Source organism: Ochotona curzoniae, unplaced genomic scaffold, assembly GCF_017591425.1.
Source record: "Ochotona curzoniae isolate NIBS_2020 unplaced genomic scaffold, NIBS_Ocur_1.0 contig_2688, whole genome shotgun sequence".
Taxonomy (NCBI): Eukaryota; Metazoa; Chordata; class Mammalia; order Lagomorpha; family Ochotonidae; genus Ochotona; species Ochotona curzoniae.
The window spans coordinates 2,639,652-2,660,216 of record NW_024465553.1 but is presented as its reverse complement, the minus strand read 5'-3'; the positions used below and the strand labels follow the sequence as shown (position 1 = coordinate 2,660,216).

Genomic DNA, 20,565 nt, shown 5'->3' with positions numbered 1-20,565 from the left:
TGCACACCTTAAGTGTGCCTGGGCTCACTAACTTATCAATCCGACAGACACCTGAGCTAACTACCTCTCTACAGGAAGGCCGGAGAGGAGGCCACTCAGCCCGGGCCTACAGTTCACCTGTCCTTGGCCCCGTACCTCCATTTTTAGCTTGCCGTGAAGCGTCCTGAGACCCGTCTCCATCTTGTGCCTCCCTGGCCCTGTGTGAGTGGCCGCTGGGACCCTGGAGTCCAGCCTCGGGGTTCCTGGGCTCCGGTGCTTCACGAGCTGAACTGCGCCCCTGGGAGGGGTGTTGGGGCGGGAGAAGCCAAGCTCCAGGCGGAAACGACGAAGCTCGCATACTTGGGACCCGGGGCTTCCAGGCGGCCCGGCCATTGTGGTTGGGAAGCTACGGGACCGGACGGCAGCCTCAGGGCCGGTGCGCCGCCCCGCCCGCCGTGTCCGGAGGTCCTGGGGGACGTCCGGCCGCCGAGCTCGTCCAAGCCGAGGCCCCGCGGGCAGCTCCCGCCCCTCGCCGGCGCCGCGAGCGCCCTGGTGCCGGCAGGCGGGAGGCGGGTGCTCGGGGCGCGGCCCGGCGCTCCCGAGGGGCGGCGCGGGGCCGGCATGGCGGGGCGGCGGGCCGGAGCCGGGGCGCTGCTGGCGCTGCGGGTGCTGCTGGCGCTGCGGGCGCTTCGGACCGCCGCGCACCCGCAGTGCCTGGACTTCAGGCCGCCCTTCCGGCCGCCGGAGCCCCTGCGCTTCTGCGCGCAGTACTCGGCCTTCGGCTGCTGCGCGCCCGAGCACGACGCGGCGTTGGCGCAGCGCTTCGGGGCCCTGGCTGCCCGCGTGGACGCCGCCGTGTGGGCCGCGTGCGCCGGCTACGCGCTCGACCTGCTGTGCCAGGTGAGCGGGCGCGCGGCGGCCGGCGGCACCGCCGTGGGTCGGGGCGCGGAACGGGGAGCGCCGCTGGGGCGGGAATCACCGGCGCGGCGCTGGGTGGGAGGCTGGAGGCCCGTGGAGGGTGCAATACGGCCCAGGGCGGGGGCGGGGGCCTCATTTTTGTGACTTGACCCCTCCTGCTTCAGGACATCCCTCCCTTTTGGGGGGCTTGGTGTGTCTGACCTGGGATCCCCGCTGGCCCCAGTAGGCCTCCGTTTCTGGGGACCCGGGTGGGACGTTTGCCTGCTCTCAGCTGCTTTGCCCATCCCTGCCAAGGCTGTGGGTTTGGGGGCAAGTCCCGCGGGGTGGCGCTGCTGCCTGTGAGCCTGGCCCCCCTCCCAGGCCCTGAACTCCGCAAGTCTCCCAGCTCTCTCCCTGGAAGGCACCCTCCGCTGGCAGGAGCTCTCTGGAGACCTGTGCCTGACACGAACAGGGCAGGCCTGGCTGGAGGGGGCAATGTGGACATCTGTGGAAGCCCTAAGTCTAGCCCTGGCCCTGCAGGAGGTAGCCCAGTGGTCAGCTTGTCAGCTTGGATTTCTCCCGTGTCCAGCCCAGGGACATCCAGGAGGCATTCAGGCAAGACGCAGAGGTGGCTGGCTGTTGGCCCTGTGGTGGTGACACAGCCCAGCTGCTGGGCCTAGGGTCCTCCCTGTTGCTCATGTGGTCAGGCATGGGCCAGGCGCTGGGAGGCCTAGGAGAGAGGCACAGAGGGTGTTGGGAAGCATGCTGAGAAGAGAGTTGCTCACCTCTGTGGACCTTCCTGCAGCCCTGTCACTCTACCCAGGGCCTTGCCCCCAGCCGGCCTTGCCCCCAGCCGGCCTTGCCCCTACCCAGGGCCTTGCCCCACCAGGGCTTGCCCCCACCCAGGGCCTTGCCCCTACCCAGGGCCTTGCCCCCACCCGGCCTTGTCCCCACCCAGCCTTGTCCCCACCCAGGGCCTTGCCCCCACCTGGCCTTGCCCCTACCCAGGGCCTTGCCCCCACCTGGCCTTGCCCCTACCCAGGGATTTGCCCCCACCCAGGGCCTTGCCCCCACCCAGGGCATACGCATCTGTACATCTGTGCTCAACTCACAAGTACTGCATGCAAGCAGGGCAGGAAGGGCCAGGAGGAAGGCTTGGTGACATCTGCCCAGGCCAAGCTAATGGGGAATCCAGCAGAGGGGCAGCCCTGGGCGCCTCTGGGAGTGACTCATGTCTGGAGTGGGTCTGCAGAGGGCGGCTGAGGCTGGGTCACTGTTTCCCTGACGAGCCTGTGGTGAGCTCTGGCAGGAGGGCTGAGCCCTGAGCCAGCCAGGACCACGCAGCTCACCCAGGGAGGCAGCCGAGGGGCCTGTTGGTGACAGCATGGAGGCTGCATGTCAGGGGCCTTGGGGAAGTCCAGGGAAGTCCCTCTTCCAACAAATGCCTGTGTCCTTGGGGAGGACCGGGGCCTGCTTGGGCACATGGCCTCTGCGCCGTAGCTGCTGTGGGCCTCCCATGGAATCAACTTGCCCTCACACTGCAGTCAGCTGGCTCGGTGACTGGCATTGAAGGGCACCGTGATGTAGGTGCAAAGACCCAAGTTCTCAGGCTTTCTACTGGGTGTGATAGCAGGGAGCTGGATTGGAGATGGAACAGCTGAGACTTGAACCAGTACCGGTGAGGGAGGCTGGTACCTTGGTAGAAGCTTATTGTGCCATGCCACAGTGCTGGCCCAGCCCCGCGGGTTTTCTGCCCATGCTTCCCAGAAGCTCGGGAGTCCCCATCGCTGGAGCTGTTAACTTGCCAAGAGCCGTTGGCCCCACTGCTTGCACTGACCTCTTGTGTGGGCACTGTGTTTGCAGGGTGGATGAGTCGGAGAGTGGAGACCATGAGAGAGGGGCCCAAGGGCGCAGGGGTGAGAGGCCTGGTGTCTGAGACCCCTGCAGCTCTGGGCTTTGGGAAGCACAGGGCTTGTAAATACCTGCTTCATCCTCACCAGGCTGTTTCTCCCACTCCTCACTGTGTCTCCAGACAGTGCCCAGCTCACTGCACACCCAGCACATGCTTGTCCGGGAAGCTGCTGACTCGTGAGTGCGTGGCCAGGAGACACAGTCTTGGCCCTGGTGTGGTCATCTCCTGGCACGTGGCCTTCTGTTAGCCTCAGCTCCTCGTCTGAGGAGTCACCATGACCCGAGGTTGTCACGTGCTCCCTCAGCTGAGTCAGAGCTGGCCTTAGCCTGGTGAGCCCAGACACATGGTGAATAATTACAGCCTGCAGGCCAGGGAGGCCCAAGGTTTTTGCTGTGGTTGTGGGCGTTGAGAGCTGGGGTGGGTCCGTGCGAGCCAGCCGTGGAGTTGGGCAGACCTGGCTCAAACCCCGGCCCGGGTGCTCGGCGGCTTCCTTATTTGTACAGTGGGTCTGAGGCTCAGTGGCTTCCCGAGGACATGCCTGGTGCTGGCCCTCTAGCTCTGAGGGCCTGAGAGCTCCTGGCATCTGTGCTAGGGCCACTCCCTAGGGACGTGGGAACTTTGCCTGCCAGAGAACAGAGGGAAGGGCCTGTCTGCAACGGGAACAGTGTGTGCTGAGGTCAGAGGGGGCCAACAGCAGGAGGGCAGGTGTCAGGAGCAGCAGGGAGAGGCTGGAGCTGGGCGGAGCTGGGTCCAGAGGGCCTGGCTGCCTCGCACTGGAACCCTGGCATCGGCTCTGGCTGGGCACTGGCAAGGCCCACTCAGGTTCCCACACCTGTATTTCCACAAAGCTCTGGGAGACAGTGGTGGCCGAGATGAGCAGAAATTCCTGCCCTGATGGCATCTATGTCCCGAGCATGTAAGCTAGTGCATTTCCTCATAATACCAGATAACCGTTGGGGGCGGGGGTCTGGTTTGTAAGCAAAGTGAGAAGGTCACAAGGAATGAAAGGGGGGATGGGGATGGCCTGAGGGGGCAGGGGGTAGAGCCAGCGCCCCCTGCTGTGGCTCGCCTACAGCAGGTGCTCAGAAGGTGCTGCGGCCAAACCCAGGGCCAGCCGTGGGAAGGTGGGAGTCCTGGGGGGCTGTGGTTGAGTGCACTCATGCCAGCAGAGGGCTTGGAGAGGCCGCACAAGGGCAGCGCCGAGTCCCACCTGTCTCCACAGGAGTGCTCGCCCTACGCAGCTCACCTGTACGATGCTGAGGACCCATCCACGCCGCTGCGCACGCTGCCCGGGCTCTGTGAGGACTACTGCCTGGACATGTGGCTCACCTGCCGGGGCCTGTTCCGCCACCTGTCGCCCGACCCTGAGCTCTGGGCGCTTGAGGACAACCGGGCCAAGTTCTGCCGCCACATGGCCCTGGATGATGTGGACTACTGCTTCCCCCACCTGCTGGTCAACCCGAACCTCAACTCCAACCTGGGCCGCGTGGTAGCTGACGCCCGTGGCTGCTTACAGCTGTGCCTGGAGGAGGTGGCCAATGGGCTGCGTAATCCCGTAGCCATGGTGCACGCACAGGATGGTACCCACCGCTTCTTTGTGGCCGAGCAGGTGGGGCTGGTGTGGACCTACCTGCCCGATGGCACACGCCTCGAGACGCCCTTCCTGAATGTTAGCCGAGCAGTGCTCACCTCGCCATGGGAGGGCGACGAGCGGGGCTTCCTGGGCCTCGCCTTCCACCCCCGCTTCCGACTCAACGGCAAGCTCTACGTCTACTACTCGGTGGGCGTGGACTACCACGAGTGGATCCGCATCAGCGAGTTTCAGATCTCCAAGGACGACCAGAACACTGTGGATCACCGCTCCGAAAGGTGCTTTCCGGGGAGCCTGGGCTGGGGTGGGGGCAGCGCTGAGGGAGGCAAGGAGCAGAATTCCACAGGCTGGTTCTTGAAGATTTAGTAATTTTTTATTGGAAAAGCAGATATACAGAGAGAAGGAGATACAGAGAAAAAGTTCTTCTGTCCACTGGTTCGCTCCTCAAGTGGCCACAACAGCCGGAGCTGAACCAGTCTGATACCAGGAGCCAGTAGCTTCCTCAAGGTCTCCCGTATTGGGTGCAGGGTCCCAAGGTTTTGGGCTATCCTCCACTGCTTTCCCAGACCACGAGCAGGGAGCTGGATGGGAACTGGAGCAGCTGGGACACGTACCAATGCCCATATGGGATCCCAGTGCATGCAAGGCAAGGACTTTGGCCACTAGTCTACTATGCTGGGCCTCACTCTGGTTCTTTAAACTTTTTGTTGTTGTTGTTGAATGCCAGGGAAAGGACAGGGGAGCTTCTATCTATTTGGTTGTCTTCCCAAGATACCTGTAATAACTGGGGTTGGTAGGAGCTGGGAATACCATCCAGGTCTTGGGTGGCAGATACCCAAGCACCTGTGTCACCACTTGCAGCCCTCTGGGCGTTGCACTAGTGGGAAGCTGGAAGTCAGAGCCAGTACTCTGGAGCCAATGCTCAGATGTCACCCTGAAGGCCTGGGAGACCCAGACACCATGCCGAGAGCCTGCTCCCCTCTGAAGGACCGGGCGACCCAATACCAGGTCAAACACCTGCTCCCCTCTGAAGGACTGGGCGACCCAACACCAGGCAAACACCTACTCCCCTCTGAAGGACTGGGCGACCCAACACCAGGCCAAACACCTGCTCCCCTCTGAAGGACCAGGCGACCCAACACCAGGCCGAGTGCCTACCCCTCTGTAGGACCTGTTGGGGTCTTTGTTGCTGCCTCTTGTGCAGCAGCTCCAGGAGGCAGCACCGTGAGCTTCTCCCTGCCTCTTGGCTGCTCTTTTCTCTCAGCTTCCTGTAGTGGCGGCATAAGAGGTTCCCAGGCAGAAGTGGCTCACTGAATGTGGCCCCTGCCCTCTGCCCAGGGTCCTTGGGAGTCAAGATTCTAGCAAGCAAGGGTGCAGGTGCAATGTTTGCAGCAAGCAAAGCCGGCGGTGGGATGCTGGGATGATGGAACCATCATGTACGCCTGGGACCAGGTCAACAGTTGACATATTCCTAACGCAGCAGGTGCTAGCAGTGGAGGGCAGTTAACAAAGCAGGAAACCAGAGCTAGGATACTGGTGTTATGGTTCCAGCTTGGTGCGCTGTGTGTGGGCTGTGTGACCTCGAGCAAGTTACTCAGAACAGTCGCTTCAAATGACATGGAGGTTTTATGCTGGGACTTGTTTCGGTTTGGGTTTCATGTCAGGAAATCTGGGTAATGATTCTTATCGGTGGTGGGGATTTATCTGCTTTTAGGATAATCCTGGAGATTGAGGAACCGGCCTCCAACCACAACGGGGGCCAGCTGCTTTTTGGGGACGACGGGAACCTCTATGTCTTCACCGGAGATGGCGGGATGGCCGGTGATCCCTTTGGGACGTTTGGAAATGCCCAAAACAAGTATGTGTGTTTGGAGCTGGCTGTGGCTTGGTCTACCTAAGCTCTTCTCTCCCCTTCCTCAAGGGAGCTTCTCCCCGGGGCCGGGAGATACGGAGCAGGGGCGAAGCATCCACCTGCGGCTCACTGGGGACCCCGTGAATTAGAGGGGGAGGAAAATCATCTCCAGGGGGAGTCTGCTAGTTGGTAGTCATACTAGCCCCCTTGTCACAGCCACCTGCTGAGTGACGTCAGGGAGCCCAGGGAAGAAGGCACTGATTTTATTTTCTTTGTATTGTTGTTTGCATAGTTGAGAGGGATGCATCCATGTGGGTCTGTTAGGGTGACGAGGGTCAAGGGATGGAGAAAGGGGATGAGACAAATGTTTGGAGTTTTTTCCCCTGTGTGCACAGTGAGGGAAGGGGGAGTGGACCATTCCTCGCTGTCAAACTGAGTCAGCATGGGGCTTACGACGCTTTCGAGGCTCTGCTGTGGGGGAGGGTGCTTCAAGGTGCTGCTTGAGTGGTTGATATGCTCATCAGCTTCATTGCTCCAGGGTTGTAAGATCTTTCCAGTCTTTTGACTGACCATGTCTACCTGTCGTGGGATACAAGAGACCGCACTGGACAGGTCTAGGATGTATTAAGGATCTTGTTTGTCAGCCAAGCTTGGTGATGGCAGGGCCCACTAGAAATTAGCAAATTAGAAGTCCGGTGGCAACCCAGTCTGAATTGAAACCCTAAGAGGAACAAATAGACATTATCATGAAACCTGTCTGTGAAACTGAAGACCCATGTCCCAGCTTCCCCAGCGATATCAGTTATCCTGAGAGACGTGCACATACCTGAACACACACAGCTATTAACATTCACCTTTTCCTGGCTCCTCTGTCCGTATTCATCACTGATTGCCATACCCCCGCGGGAAACCTTGAGAATACACAAACTAGAAATACAAAGCATCTTAACCTTTGCATCTTCACTGACTTGCCCACGCCGTGAGTAGAGTGAAGAATACAGGATACAGGGGCCATGTTCAGGGGCGACCTGTCCTGGGAGTCTGTCTATGGGAAGCCGGAGAGCAAGTGAGTAATGGGGAAGGCCTAGAGTCAGAGTACAAGAGTGACAGAGAGAGAGGGAGCGAGCCAGCCCCTCCCTATCATGGGCCTTTATGGGAGCTTGCGAGGGGAGTGGTTACACAATAATGCAATTCTGCCCCCTCTCAGGTTCCAGAGGATGATAGGTGAGCATCATAGATGGGCAGAAAGGACCACCTAGATAGGGGAGATGTGGCTTTCAAGCTCATGACCATGAACTAGCTGCCTAAGACCACAACCTGCCTTGGGACACTCAACAAAAGGAAGGACTAAGATCAGCCTGAGGCTTGAGTGCCGGAGGAAGGGAAGGGGCACGCCTTGGCCCGCTGGGAGCTGGAAGTGTCACATAGTACCCCCTGTGCCCCAGGTGGGGAGCTGGAAGTTGTTCTCATGTGCACATCTCTTAGCAGGAGCACAGGCCTGCCCTCAGTGCACTCCTTACATACCCGCACATGCTCACCTCACAGACATAAACAGGGATACTTGGGAGTCTTTAAGTCAGCAAACCACCAACCCTTCTACAGCGCAGAAAATTAGAACAGCGCGCATGATGCTGATGACAGCCAATAAGGCGCTCACAATGTGTGGCTTGTGCCTCCCTCGGCAGCAGTGTGAGAGCCAGCCGGCTTTCTTGCGTTTGGGATGTGTTTGCAAAGGAAGTTGAGAAAACAGAAATTACAAGCTTGTGGGTAATTGGGCAGAACCTCAACACATTATTTTGCTGTTATGAGTTCTGCCTGCCGGGTGGTGTGGAGGCCCCCAGGGCGGGGTCTCTGCTGTGATGTGCAGCAGGCTGGAGCAGCTGGGGGACAGGGGGAAGCTCACCGGTTGGAGGGGTGGGGGGAACCAGGGCCAGCAGACAGGGGTTAAGCAGCACGAGGCATCTGTGAAGGGGGATGGGGAGTGCTTTAGCACGGATAAGAGGATGTTGGCTCTGTGTCTGTGGAGGTAGGCAGCACATGAGTGCAATGCTGTGTAAGAGTGATGACACATAGCATGTGAACATGCAGACCATGGCAGGCCACATTAGGGACATCCGAGTGCTACCAGAAAGCACAGGGAGCGACACATTTTAAAAAGTGCCTACAATGTATTTGAAAAGCAGAGTGACAGCGAGAGAGGGGGAAAGAGACAGATCTTCCATCCACTGGTTCATCCCTAACCACTGCCAGCAGCTGCCAGCACTGCCAGGGCTGGCCGGGCTGTTTCAGAGAGCTCTCCTACCTGGATGGCGAGGCCCCAAGTGCCCAAGCCATTATCTGTAGCCTCCTTGGAGTGTTAACAGGAATTGCACCAGAAGTGGAGGGGGATCCCAAGCCAGGACTTGGTTCATTGCCATACAGTATCCACTCCAAAAGTGATGTGTTTAATAGGAGTATGGAGAAGCACAGACAGGGGCTGGAGTGGTGCCTCATGCAATGCTGGCATTCCATATGAGCGCCAGTTCAGTCCCAGCTGCTCCACTTTTGATCCAGCTCCCTGCTAATGCCCCTGGGAAAGCAGCCAAAGACGGCACCACCCACATGGGATACCCACATGAAGTTCTAGTCCCCTGGCTGGCTTCTGGCTTCAGCCTGTCCCAGGCCCAGCTATGGTGGCCATTTGGAGGAGTGAACCAGTGGACGGAAGACAGAAAGTAAAAGAAGCATAGTTGGAAAGCCCTTCCTCTTCATGGTGTCCTCCAAGCACATTATGGATTTTCCGTCATTTTTATCATGTGGCCAGTGAAACCAGAAGCGACACCCTGCGTTCCAGTTGACCGGGATGGGAGCGCTAGGGATGGGTCCTGGTTCTTTCCCAACTCCTGGCCCTCACTGTGCTCTTTCTCTGGCGGCTCCCTCTTCATCCACTGTTGTAGTCAGCGGGCTGGGTACTGGAGAAAGAGGGAGCCAGGCACTCTTTCTAGGGGGATTTTTGCCCTCCAGCATGACCTTGTATGCAGCAGAACCGAGCAGGGCTGGCGGCAGGGCCCCCTGTGCGACTCAAACTCCACTGCCGTGTCTGCGACTGTGGGTCACACTCACTCGGAGAGATGCAGATGATGCAGTGGGTGACCTGCGGCAGCCAGGGCTTGGGTTCAGGGCCTGGCAGCCAGGGCTTGGGTTCAGGGCCTGGCAGCCAGGGCTTGGGTTCAGGGCCTGGCAGCCAGGGCTTGGGTTCAGGGCCTGGCAGCCAGGGCTTGGGTTCAGGGCCTGGCAGCCAGGGCTTGGGTTCAGGGCCTGGCAGCCAGGGCTTGGGTTCAGGGCCTGGCAGGCGGTGAGATGTCCCTTACGCGTGGGAAGTGTGTGAGTGCTGGAGCTGGCAGGAGCCGCTTCTCTGCCCCCAGCCTAGGTTTGCAGCCGGCGCAGGCACCTCTCCTGTGAGGCTCCTGCGTTCCCAGCGGCCGCAGCCGGCGCTCCGTCACTCCCGCAGGTCGGCGCTACTGGGCAAGGTGCTGCGCATCGACGTGGAACATAACGAGCACGGCCCGCTCTACCGCATCCCACCCGACAACCCTTTCGTGGGCGACCCCACCGCGCGGCCCGAGGTCTACGCCCTGGGCGTTCGCAACATGTGGCGCTGCTCCTTCGACCGCGGCGACCCGGTGACAGGCGCGGGCCGCGGGCGCCTGTTCTGCGGCGACGTGGGCCAGAACAAGTTCGAGGAGGTGGACCTGGTAGAGCGCGGCGGCAACTACGGCTGGCGCGCCAAAGAGGGCTTCGAGTGCTATGACCGCAAGCTGTGCGCCAACGCCTCGCTCGGTGGGTGACTGCCCGCATCTCGCCTGGCCTCGGCCCGCGGGTGCCCCCTTCCCACCTCCGTGGCCCCTATCCCGGACCCCCGTCCACACCCAAGGCTGTACGCAGGTCTCCTTGGAGGAGACCTGTTGCACCTCCCTGGCTCTCTCCCTCCTGCACCTCCATCTCAGGCCATCTTGGTGATCCTGTTCCCAGAGCCGTGTGGGTACTCTCTGGCTCATCCTGTCTGTCCCCTGTGTAGATGACGTACTGCCCATCTTTGCCTACCCACACAAGCTGGGCAAGTCTGTCACCGGCGGCTATGTGTACCGAGGCTGTGAGTACCCCAACTTGAATGGCCTCTACATTTTTGGTGATTTCATGAGCGGGTAAGTAGTAGGGGGGCTGGAGGGCTCCACCCCTGGCTGCTGTGGTGTGCATGTAGATGGTGCAATGTCGGCCAGGCCCTGCCCATTTCCTCCTTGTGTGCGTCCTGAGCCTGTAGAATAGGGGTAGTAATTCCCGGGTCACTCGCCACCTGTGCAGAGCCGCTCAGGTGGGTGGCCTTATGCCCTGGCCCTGTGGACACAGGAGTGGCTGGCTGGCTGGACAGATGGATGGATAGACACTGTGGTTGGGGTGGGGTCCCCCTTGCACATCACACCCACAAGACTCCCGCAGCTCCTGCTCCTTTGCAGACGGCTGATGTCCCTCCGAGAGAATGAGGGGACAGGCCAGTGGCAGTACAGTGAGATCTGCATGGGCCGTGGCCAGACCTGCGCCTTCCCAGGCCTCATCAACAACTACTACCCACACATCATCTCCTTCGCTGAGGATGAAGCCGGTGAGCGTCCCTGAGACCCCCCGCCCCCAACACCCCCAGGCTGGAAGTAATAGCTGCTCCGCGGAGGGAGGCGTTGGAGGCCAGCCCTTACCTGTGCGCCCTCCTGCACAAGTCCTGACCTCTCTGAGGCTCTGCTTCCTCGCATCCCTCTATGTCAGCCAGATGACAGGGTCTCCAGCAGTCAGTGGATCAGGAATGCGGGGATGCAGGCAGGTTGGGAGGAGTGCCTCTCCAGAGACTTCTACCACTATCCTGGGTTCCTGAAGGCAGGAGTTGGGAGCCCTTTGGAAACCACCTCAGTGGCGGCATTTCAAAGCAGTGTAGACGGCTTACCGCCTGCCAGCAGGCTCTGGTGTTGGCAGGGCAGGAGGCAGGGCCCCCGAGGGCAGATCCAGCTCCAGCCTCCTGCCTTTGTCTGGGCTCTGGGATTGTTCCGACAAAAGCCGGGTTGGGGGTGGGGGGCAAGCTGGCCCTGTGGATGCTTGTCAGGGTTGCTAGGCAACATCCATGGCTGGCAGAGTTGGGGGCAGGGGGACTGAAAGGGCCCAGGCTCGGAAACCTTTTTGGGATCAGCCCCAGCCCCGGCCCACCGAGCTCTTGTTGTGTGCTCTGAAGCAGGGGTCTTGGTCCCCTGCGGATATGGGGCCTGGAAGGAAGGCACAGCAGCCTCTTGCCTGGCTGTGGCTAAGCTAGGTACCCTCTTTCGTGCCGTGGGGTGTGTGGGGTTGACTGTGAGATGCAGGCAGGGGTCAGCCAGGGCTGGGTCACCAGGCAGAAGGCTGGAGGGATGGTCAGAGCCTGGGTGGGTCTAAGCAGAGTGACCCGTTACCAGGCAACTGTGCCGAGAAGCCAGGGCAGTCTGGCCTGCCCCAGCATCTCAGCTGGTGGCATTCTGAGGTTGGGGTGCATTTCTGGAACCAGGGAGCCTGCAGCTGGCTGGGACAGTCCTGCAGGCCGCCTCACTGTCACCTGCTCATTATTCAAAGGGGAGCTATACTTCATGTCGACTGGCGTGCCTAGTGCCACAGCTGCCCGGGGAGTTATCTACAAAGTCATCGACCCCTCTAGGTAAGTCCCTGTGCCTGACTCCCCAAGGCAGGGGTCTCTAATAGACCTATTTCAGATGTGAATAGCGAGACCCAGGGAGGAGAGGCACCATTGGTGATGGGCAGGTGTCCATGTGGACCTGCCTCCAAGGGTGGGGCTGTTCAGACAGAAAGGCGCGCGGCGTCCCTGACTCTGCTGCCACCATCTCGCCAGACGTCCTCCCCTACATTGTCCCGTTTCCTCGGTCTGGCATGCTCCCTTTCCACTCCTCACTTACCGGGAGGAAACTCCCCCCGGGCCTTGGCTGTGGAATGCCCCTCAGACCCCCTCACTCTGATGTGTCCCCATCTGAGCCTGTTCCCTTCCTCCTCCTCCCCTCCCTCGCCCTGGGACCTGCCTTCCACTGAGCAGACCCCTCCTCCCAGGAGCCCTCAAGCCCCTCCCCAGCTCCCCTTGGTTCTGTCCACACCTGTTCCTGGTGCCTGGCCCCGGAGCAGGAGTGTCAGGCTAAGTGCTGGGCTGTATGCTGACTCCTTCTGTGCGTGGCTCATTGGTGCTCAGTGACCCATTTTCTGGAAGAGGAAATGAGTCATTAAATCATGTGCCGGGGCCCTGTGAGTCCAGGCAGGGAACCTTCTCCAACCCCTTTCCTTTAGCCCTTGCCTGGCTTCCTTGCAGCTCTTGCTGTGCACCCCCGAGGCCCCCGCACTGCCTCCTTCCTGGTCTGGGAGTCACCCTCCGGCCTTGGGTGTTTGCTGGCTTTCCCACAGTGTGTTCTCGGCCCGGGAGGGTGTCCCGGCAGTTGCTCAGGTTTGGCCCCCCCGGGAGAAGCCCCAAACTGGGAGACGTGAGGGTTGGAAAAACCTAGAGGCACCTGTTAGGTCTGGAAACCTCGTCTTTAATTGGAGAGCAGTTTGGGATTTACAGGAAGCTCCCAAGGCCAGGTACCCCCAGGTTCACCAGGGACTGTCACGGCTGCGTTTCTTCTTCCTTCGTCCCGGGTTTTCCTACTTGGTCCTTGGGGTCTGCCTTCTCTTCTGGAATACCTTCGTTGCCGTGTCCTCAACGTCCTGTGGTCCCTGCTCGGAGCCATCTAGATTTGGCCTTGTTTGCCACTCCCCCCCACCACCTTTTTTTTTTTTTTCCGTGAGGAACAATCTATTAATCAGTGACATGACTGTATCAAGAAGCACTGGGCCCTGTCTGCCTGTGTCCCCCTCTTCCCCCGTGTGGTCAGAGACTCCTGTGTGCCTCCGCCCCTGTTGGCTAGGAAGCCTGCCCATTGCCATGCCACCCCTCCCAGGATGGCCCCGCAGGCCCTGTGGTTTCTGCTAAGTCGCTGTCCCACTCTGGGAGCTCTGAGGTCGTTTCCGGTGTGACCACGGCTGCTGTGCTGTGGAGAGCACTGCACTAATCCTGGCCTTCCCACCAGCTGCTGCCCCTGACTTGGCTCCTGGCTCCGCTGCCCTCCCCTCCTTGTCTGGGCGTCAGGGGAAGGGGGCCCAGAGGTGGAGAATCTGAGCTGCAGAGGCCAGGCGTGGGCTCCACGGCGCCCTCGCTGCACAGCCCCGGCCTTCTCCTCCTGTCTCTTTTGGAAGAAATATGTTCCCTTAATGTGGAAGGCAGAGGGGGCTGGGTGTGCTCACACACAACTGCTGGGGCACTTGAAGGGCAGTGCCCTAGCTTCTGCCAAGCAAAGGTTTTCTCTGTGATTCCCTACAGAACAACCCCCTCTGCCAGCTGTGAGCCAGAGGTCAGGACAGGCTCTGGGAAGCCCGGTGGCTTGGCTGGGCCTTCCCAGCCGCCGTCCAGTCCCTCCTCCGTACTCTCCATGGCCAGGAGGCTGCTGTGTGTCATGGGGCTGCTCCCCACCTCGTGCTGACGGCACCCTATTGAAGTCTGTGCCCACGGAGGTGGGGGGCAGTCCCTGAACAGGGCCGGTCTCATTCAGAGAGCCACAGATCCATGGCCAAAAACTAATTAAGATGGAATTCCATTCCTTCCCTGTGCGTTGTCGCAAAAAATGTTAGAGGAGACCCAACTGGGAGCCTGGCAACCGCTCTGTACCTCCTCCTCCCTCAAGCCCTCAGCTCTGTCCCAGCCCCCCGCAGTAGAGCCTGCCCTCACCGCCGCCTGCTTCCCCCAGGCCCAAGGGCCTCTGCCCTCATGCAGCCCCAGAGCTACAGGAGCCACAGGGACCCGTGGAGCCCAGCCTGCAGCCTCGGGGAGGACAGGCGCTGTGCAGGCGGCAGCTGCCTGTGCGCCCACCCAGCCTGGGTTCCTGGGACCCTGTGGCTGCAGAGTGGACAGGGATGCTGCAGGCTGCATGGCAGTGGACGGTCACCTATTTCTGCCCTGTCTGCACCTCCTTGTCTCTGCCTCACAACAGGACAGGTGCCAGGGGGCATAGACAGGGTGGCTCCCTGGGTGGTCCTCATGACCTTCTGTGTGTCTTTGGCAGACGGGCACCACCTGGCAAGTGCCAGATCCAGCCTGCCCAGGTGAAGGTGAGGAGTCGTCTCATCCCGTTTGTACGCAAGGAGAGTAAGTGCCCACCGAGGGGAGCCCGGGGAGGCAGGGCGGGGTGGGGGGACCTTACAGACTGCACCTGCTGCCCCTCCACTCAGCCCAGCTGGCCCTCGGGGCCCACTGCCCCAGCCTGGCTCTCATTAGACACTATCTCAGTGGGTAGAACTTCAACTAGGCAGTACTGTTATTTTAGTAGGCCTCAACTCCCTTCTTTAATAATTTATTTGAAAGGCAGAGTGGCAGAGAAAGAAAAAGAGAGAAATAGGGAGAGGGAGAAAGGAGATACAGCTTTCATCAGCTGGTTGGCTCCTGGCTGGGCCAGATTTTTCTGGGTTACCCATATGAGTGGCAGGCCCCAGCTCCTTGGGCCATCTTCTGCTGCTTGTCCAGGCACAGTGGCAGGAAACTGGATAGGAAGTGGAGCAGCCTGGACCCAAATCGGCACCCATATGGGATGCTGGCATTGCAGGCTGGGGCTTAACCACAATGCAGGCCCCTTGGCCAGGTGCCAGGTCGTGGGGCTGCATGCCTTAGAAGGTACATGGCGAGGGGAGGAACGCCTGGTGCCAGGCGAGGTCTTCTTAGCGTTCTTAGGAGAGATGAGCAAGAGGACATATCTGTGTGAGGACGGGGAGAGGGCAGCGAGTGGCTAGGAGGTAGCTGGGCTCTTGAGGTTCTTCCATCAGCCGGAGGCTCAGTGAGGAGGGAGGCAGGGGCTGGTGAGCAGACTCCTGCGCAGCTGGAGGGCCGGGCGAGGCCACAGCCTGTGGGGCCATGGGCCCACGGAAGGGGCCGTGCCTTGGGCCCATGCTAGGCAGGGACAGGGTCCCGTGTTGCCAGGCCCTGTAGCCTTTAAGGCGCCGGGAACTCCCTCCTGCCTGCCCTGGAGCATATGGACTCGGAGCGGGGCTCCAAGTGAGCCAGGCAGCCTGGGCCTGCCTTCTGGGCTGCTCCATTCATCTCAATGGGAAATGTTGGCAACAGGTTCAGAATTGTCAAAACCAGCCTAGGGGCCAGAGGAACTAGCTCAGAGGGCCAAGTGTGCTTGCTCAGCTCTGTCCCAGCTGGCAGGCTGGGTGTCTGGGGGGAGGGGCTGGAGGCAGGGGCTGGGCATCTGAGTGGGGTAGGGTGCAGGGCCCCGAGGAAAGGCTGGGCTCAGTGTCTGGGTGTTGCTTCCAGCTGCAGCAGCTTCTGGCTTGGCGAGGGCCTCACTCATTCAGCAGGCTCTGGCCTGGCTCTGGTCACCATCTCCAAGCTGGATGCTGCGCCCCAGGCCGGAGCCAGACCAGGCTATGTCCCGCCTGGATGGGACAGAGGAGGTATTTAGTGCCCAGGCCCCGTGACACAAGTGTGTGCCGGGTCCCATGGGAAGCCTCCCAGAGCCGTGCCAGGCTGGGGTGGGGGTGGGACTCCCTGGAGCCTGGGAAGCAGAGGAGTCCTGCAGTGGCCTGGGGAGCAGGAGGGCCTTCCCGGAATGGGAAATCACCCGTGGCTCAGCCTGCTAGTGGGGGCCTTCTCAACTCTGAGGGGTTTTCTTAATGGGACTGGCTAGGGTGGGTCAAGAGATAAAGGGACTCATCTGGCTTGGGGACAGTGACCCTCCCCTGACCTCAGAGCTGTACCACCTGTGCCTGTGTGGGGTGGGACTGGACAGAACACATTTTATGTAGACCCTGGACTGTCCCCTGGGGCCAACCTGCACCCTACCTGTCTCTACATCCTGCAGGGACAAAGGTCATGACCCCGGGAGCTACCCAGTGCTGGCACTGGGGACTCTGCTCTTCACCCCACTCCCAGCTTGGATCCATGTGGGCCTTGCCATGTACCCCGAGAGTTACCACTCAGCCCACTGTGGCAGGGGCAGCCTTGCCAGCCGGACTCCCTTGGGCCCGCCAGAGGGTCCCATCGGGACCACAGCACCCTCACCCTGAACACCAGGGATGGAAGCAAAAAGGCCTTTCTTTTTCTTGGAAACCACCCAGGGAACCCTGGGCTACATGGTCAGGTTCATCTCCCACCAGCCTGGGCACTCCCCAGCAGACGCTGAGGGAGGGCCCACAGCAGACCGACAGCAAGCAGGTACCAGTGGGTACTTGCTGATGAAGTGCCTGGCACCTGGCTTTAGACTGCACACTGCAGGCCCACTGTGCCCCAAGGGGCAGTCCAGGGTTTTCAAGGGCTCACGGAGGGCAGGTGCAGGGGACGCTCCGCGCTGGGCAGCTGTGACCCTTCTATCTGCTCTTTCTCTACGCAGAGTTCATCCACACCACGGACAGCACCCCACGCCCCAAGCCGCGCCCCACAGCACAGGCACCCACCAAAGCACCGCGCCGCAGGCGTCCTACGGCCGCTCCGCCCACGCCCACCCCGAGGCCTGTCAGGCCCACCCCTCGGCCCACCAGCCCCACTCGGCGTACAGGGGGGCGGAGAGGTGGCGGCGGGCGGCGGCAGGGGCGACCAAGCACAGCGATTCCGGCGCCCTCGGACGGCGCAGTGCGCCTGGTGCGGCCCGCGGGCCTGGGTTCTGGGCGCGGGCGCGTGGAGGTGTTCGTGGGCGGCCGCTGGGGCACGGTGTGCGACGACGCGTGGGACTCCAAGGCAGCCGCAGTGGTGTGTCGGCAGCTGGGCTTTGCACAGGCCGTGCGCGCCTCCAAGCGCGCGGAGTTCGGCGAGGGCCGCGCGCTGCCCATCCTGCTGGACGATGTGCGCTGTGCCGGCAGCGAGAACAGCCTGCTGGAATGCGCGCACGCCGGCGTGGGCAAGCACAACTGCGGCCACGAGGAGGACGCGGGCGTCGAGTGCAGCCACCAGGACCCTGGCCCGTAGGCCGGCCTCAGCAGCCCTGCAGTGAGTGCACACGGAAGTGCCCCCCCAGCCCCCGTGATGCCGTCCGGTGGCCGCGGGTGAGGTGTGCGTGGTGTGACGCCCAGTGTGGGTCGCTGTGAGTGGGCGACAAGTGCTTCTCGTGACCTCTCGAGCATTTCAGACAGCAGCCACAGCACACCTGGCCGCGGCCTCGGAGGACAAAGGAGAACCTCTCTTCCCAGGCAGGAGTGACCCAGGCACAGCCTACAGACTCAGGGAGGGGAGCAGCCTGGGAGGTGCCAGGTCAGCTGGACCCTGCCTGGCCTGCAGAATGTGGTCCAGACAGTGTGGACTAGTGGCCCGGCGTGGCGGACCTAGAGGAGAATGGAGAGGTGTCCAGTGGGGGCGACCTCATCTATGACTGCCCAGGAGGAGGCCAGCCCCTGCGCTGGAGAAGCCTGCTGGGGAGCCCGACCTTCCCACTCCTCCCACTCTGCTGCTCCACAGAAGCCGCTGGGACCCCAGAGGGGCTGGATCTCTCCTGCTTAGCGACTGGGCTAAGACCTCTAGGGCTGCCTCTGTCGCCCCTGTCCCTGCCCGTGCTCTGGAGGTCCCAGAGGCCCCTGTTTTTCTTTGCCTCCAGCCCTGCCTGGGGACTGACCAGGCAGGCTATGGGCAGAGTCCTTGTCAGCAGGGTCTGTGCCAACATGACTGTTCACCACCGCTATTTTGTTGTTTCTCTCGGGACCCCTAAGACGCGGGGTGGGAGACAGGGGAGGGCCTATTGTTTCACAGGAGTCCCTCTGGCTGAGGGGGTAGGTAGGTGAGTCCCTGGGCAGTGAAAGGGGATTTCAGTCCGTGCTGGGGGGCTCTGGAGTGGATCTGGGGCAAGCCCCCGTCCCCAACCTGTGCATACACTGGGGCTGTTGGGAGAAGGTGATGATGGTGAGATCTGAGAGTTGAGCAGGCCCTGGTGTGTGTGTGCCAGCAGAGACGTGGTAGGAACCAGGGCCTGACCCCCGGAAGGCAGGGTGCACTGGGAGTCCTGTGTTCCTTGTTGTAGACGGCGCACACCTGCAGCGGTTTCTAGGTGCGCCCAGCATCTTACCTGTCATCCTCTCCTCCATGCCAATAGTCAAGGCAGGTGCCACCGCCCAACACCGTGCTCCCAGTTCCCAGGTGTGGAAGCTGAGACTTGGGCAGGCAGTGGTTCCTCGCTAAATGTCAACAGGAGTGTGGAGGGGCGGAACTGCTTCCCCACCTGTGGCTGGCCGCTCTGTCCCTGGCCTTTGGGTCCTCTGGGGCTGGAGGCCAGGGCTGCTCCTCATCCCAAGAGCTCCCCCATCTCCACCTCTCATCCCATCTCCTGGCAGGAGCTGGGGCAGAGGGGTGGGCGGAGAGGGACTGCCCTCTGCCAGTGTTGCTGCTTTCTGTGAGTGAGGCCTCAGCCTGCAGTCTGTCCACCTGGGCGCTAACGGAGCCCGGCTTGTTCCTTTGTCACCCGTGTCCCTCTGGCACACCCCAGCTGGGTCATGGTCTGGTAGACACACTTCTTCCTGTGTCAGCAGCCTAGGGATGCCTGTGTGCCCTCCCCCCACCTCCTCACTCTTGGGGAGGCTTAGAAGCTGCAGACTGGGCTGCAGTCCTGGCTGTGTCCTTGGAGCACTCAGTCTCCGGGCCTCCCTGACACACAGGCTGTCAGCGGGAGCCTAGAGTGAAAGGTGAGCCGACGTGACCTGTTGGGCACCAGCCAGCTCACGCTCTGGGACAGGAAGCAGAACACCAGACGGCATGGTTTTCTGGTGTCCGCTGGCAGCTGCCGACAGTCTGAGAGCAGGCAGGGACCTGCTGCCGGAGGACCAGCCTCAGAAGGAGCAGGGAGGAAGTCTTAGAGACGGAGGAGAAAGAGCCCCTTCGGCTAACAAGCAGAACCAAGGTTCTGGTCAGCGGGCCCTCCCTGCCACAGCAGCCTGTCTTGAGCTCTCAGCCAGGGCTCTCCCGGTGTAATTCCTCTCACCCTGATGATGCCCCCTCTCCATCACCCGGCGTCTCGTCCAGATGGGGGATGGGTTGCAGGATGGTTATGCAACACATCTCCAGGGCTGTGCAGGCAACTCTGGGGGAGCTCGTCCTCCCCTCCTTGGTCTCTACTCCTCTGCCCTGCCAGGCCCCTCCCCGCTTCCATCCCCCACCCCACCCCTGCCATCCACCCCCACTGCCTTGGCACTGCGTCCAGAAGCCCACGCCCTGTGGCACAAGGAGAGTCGCCTGCAGAGGTGCGTACCCCTGGCCTACTGGGCCCCTCTTCCAGGGCATGTGAGGTGTGCAGGCCCCACTAATCCCCCAGGGGGGTATCCAAGCTGTGTACTAGGCGCTGCACTTTGACGATCATACAGGCCGTGTTCAACAGATGCATAATCTGACGTCATTTAAAGCATCCTCATACCTGTTTTTTTTTTTTAAGCAAAAATACAGGTAACATTTTAAATCTTTTATGTAACCTCACCATTCACAGTATTTTAATGGGGAATCCATACTGAAACACCAATGACTTTTGCAAGGATGCCTTTTGTGTTAAGCCCAGGGACTTCGGCGTGGGTTTCATGCACACCACCTGTAATACTTGGCCAGGCTTGTTTGCAGGACCAGGTGGGCTAACCTGCAGACCTGTCCAGCCAGGGGCTGGGGGGGCGGGGGGGGTGCGTGGGCCGCGTGCTTCCAGGCAGCGCCCTCTGCTGGCCAGTGGCGGGAGCAGGCGCTCAGCCCGGACCTGGGCATGCAGCGCGGTGTCCCTCCATGTCCTCCCAGGAGGGCTGGGGCAGCTCTGGACTTGGCGTCCAGGGAGAGGGGACTGCCAACTCTTGCCCTGTGGATGGAAATTCCCAGGTGAGCCACGGCCCCACTGAGTCAGAGGCCACTGGTGCTGCCCGGTGGGCTGGAGAACAGCAATTCCACACCCCTCCTTCGACCCCCATTTGGACAGGCTCGGGCTGGCCCCTGTGGCCTGTGGTTGCTCTCTGCCCACCTCACGTGGGGTCTCAGGCTGTGCAGGGTCTGGCCCTGCCTCCAGGAACCACCGCTGGGGGTGCCTGCTGTGCGTGGGCTCCATGCAGCCAGGTCCATCCTGTGGATTCTGAGGGCAGCCGCTGGATGCCGGATATGGTCAGGCGACCTTTCTTCCTCCAGCTCACCTGGTAGTGCACCCTCCCTCTTCACTGTCCCCAAACCTTGATGCTTCCTCAGCCGGTCAGAGGCCGCTTTCAGCCCTCAGCTGCCCTCGCCGAGACCAGCCCAAGGTCCCTGCAGTGGACACC

The 20,565-nt window shown here is 61.2% G+C and overlaps 1 protein-coding gene across 1 annotated transcript; it reads left to right on the top strand.

Annotated features, from left to right (window-relative positions):
• Positions 1–600: 600 nt before the first annotated feature.
• Positions 601–11,946, top strand: HHIPL1 (HHIP like 1). Its single transcript, XM_040975554.1, has 7 exons — positions 601–879; positions 4,011–4,657; positions 6,094–6,237; positions 9,722–10,050; positions 10,289–10,415; positions 10,725–10,870; positions 11,857–11,946. Exons 1-7 carry the CDS (start codon positions 601–603, stop codon positions 11,940–11,942), a joined length of 1,758 nt encoding a protein of 585 aa, XP_040831488.1. The 3' UTR covers positions 11,943–11,946.
• Positions 11,947–20,565: the final 8,619 nt, after the last annotated feature.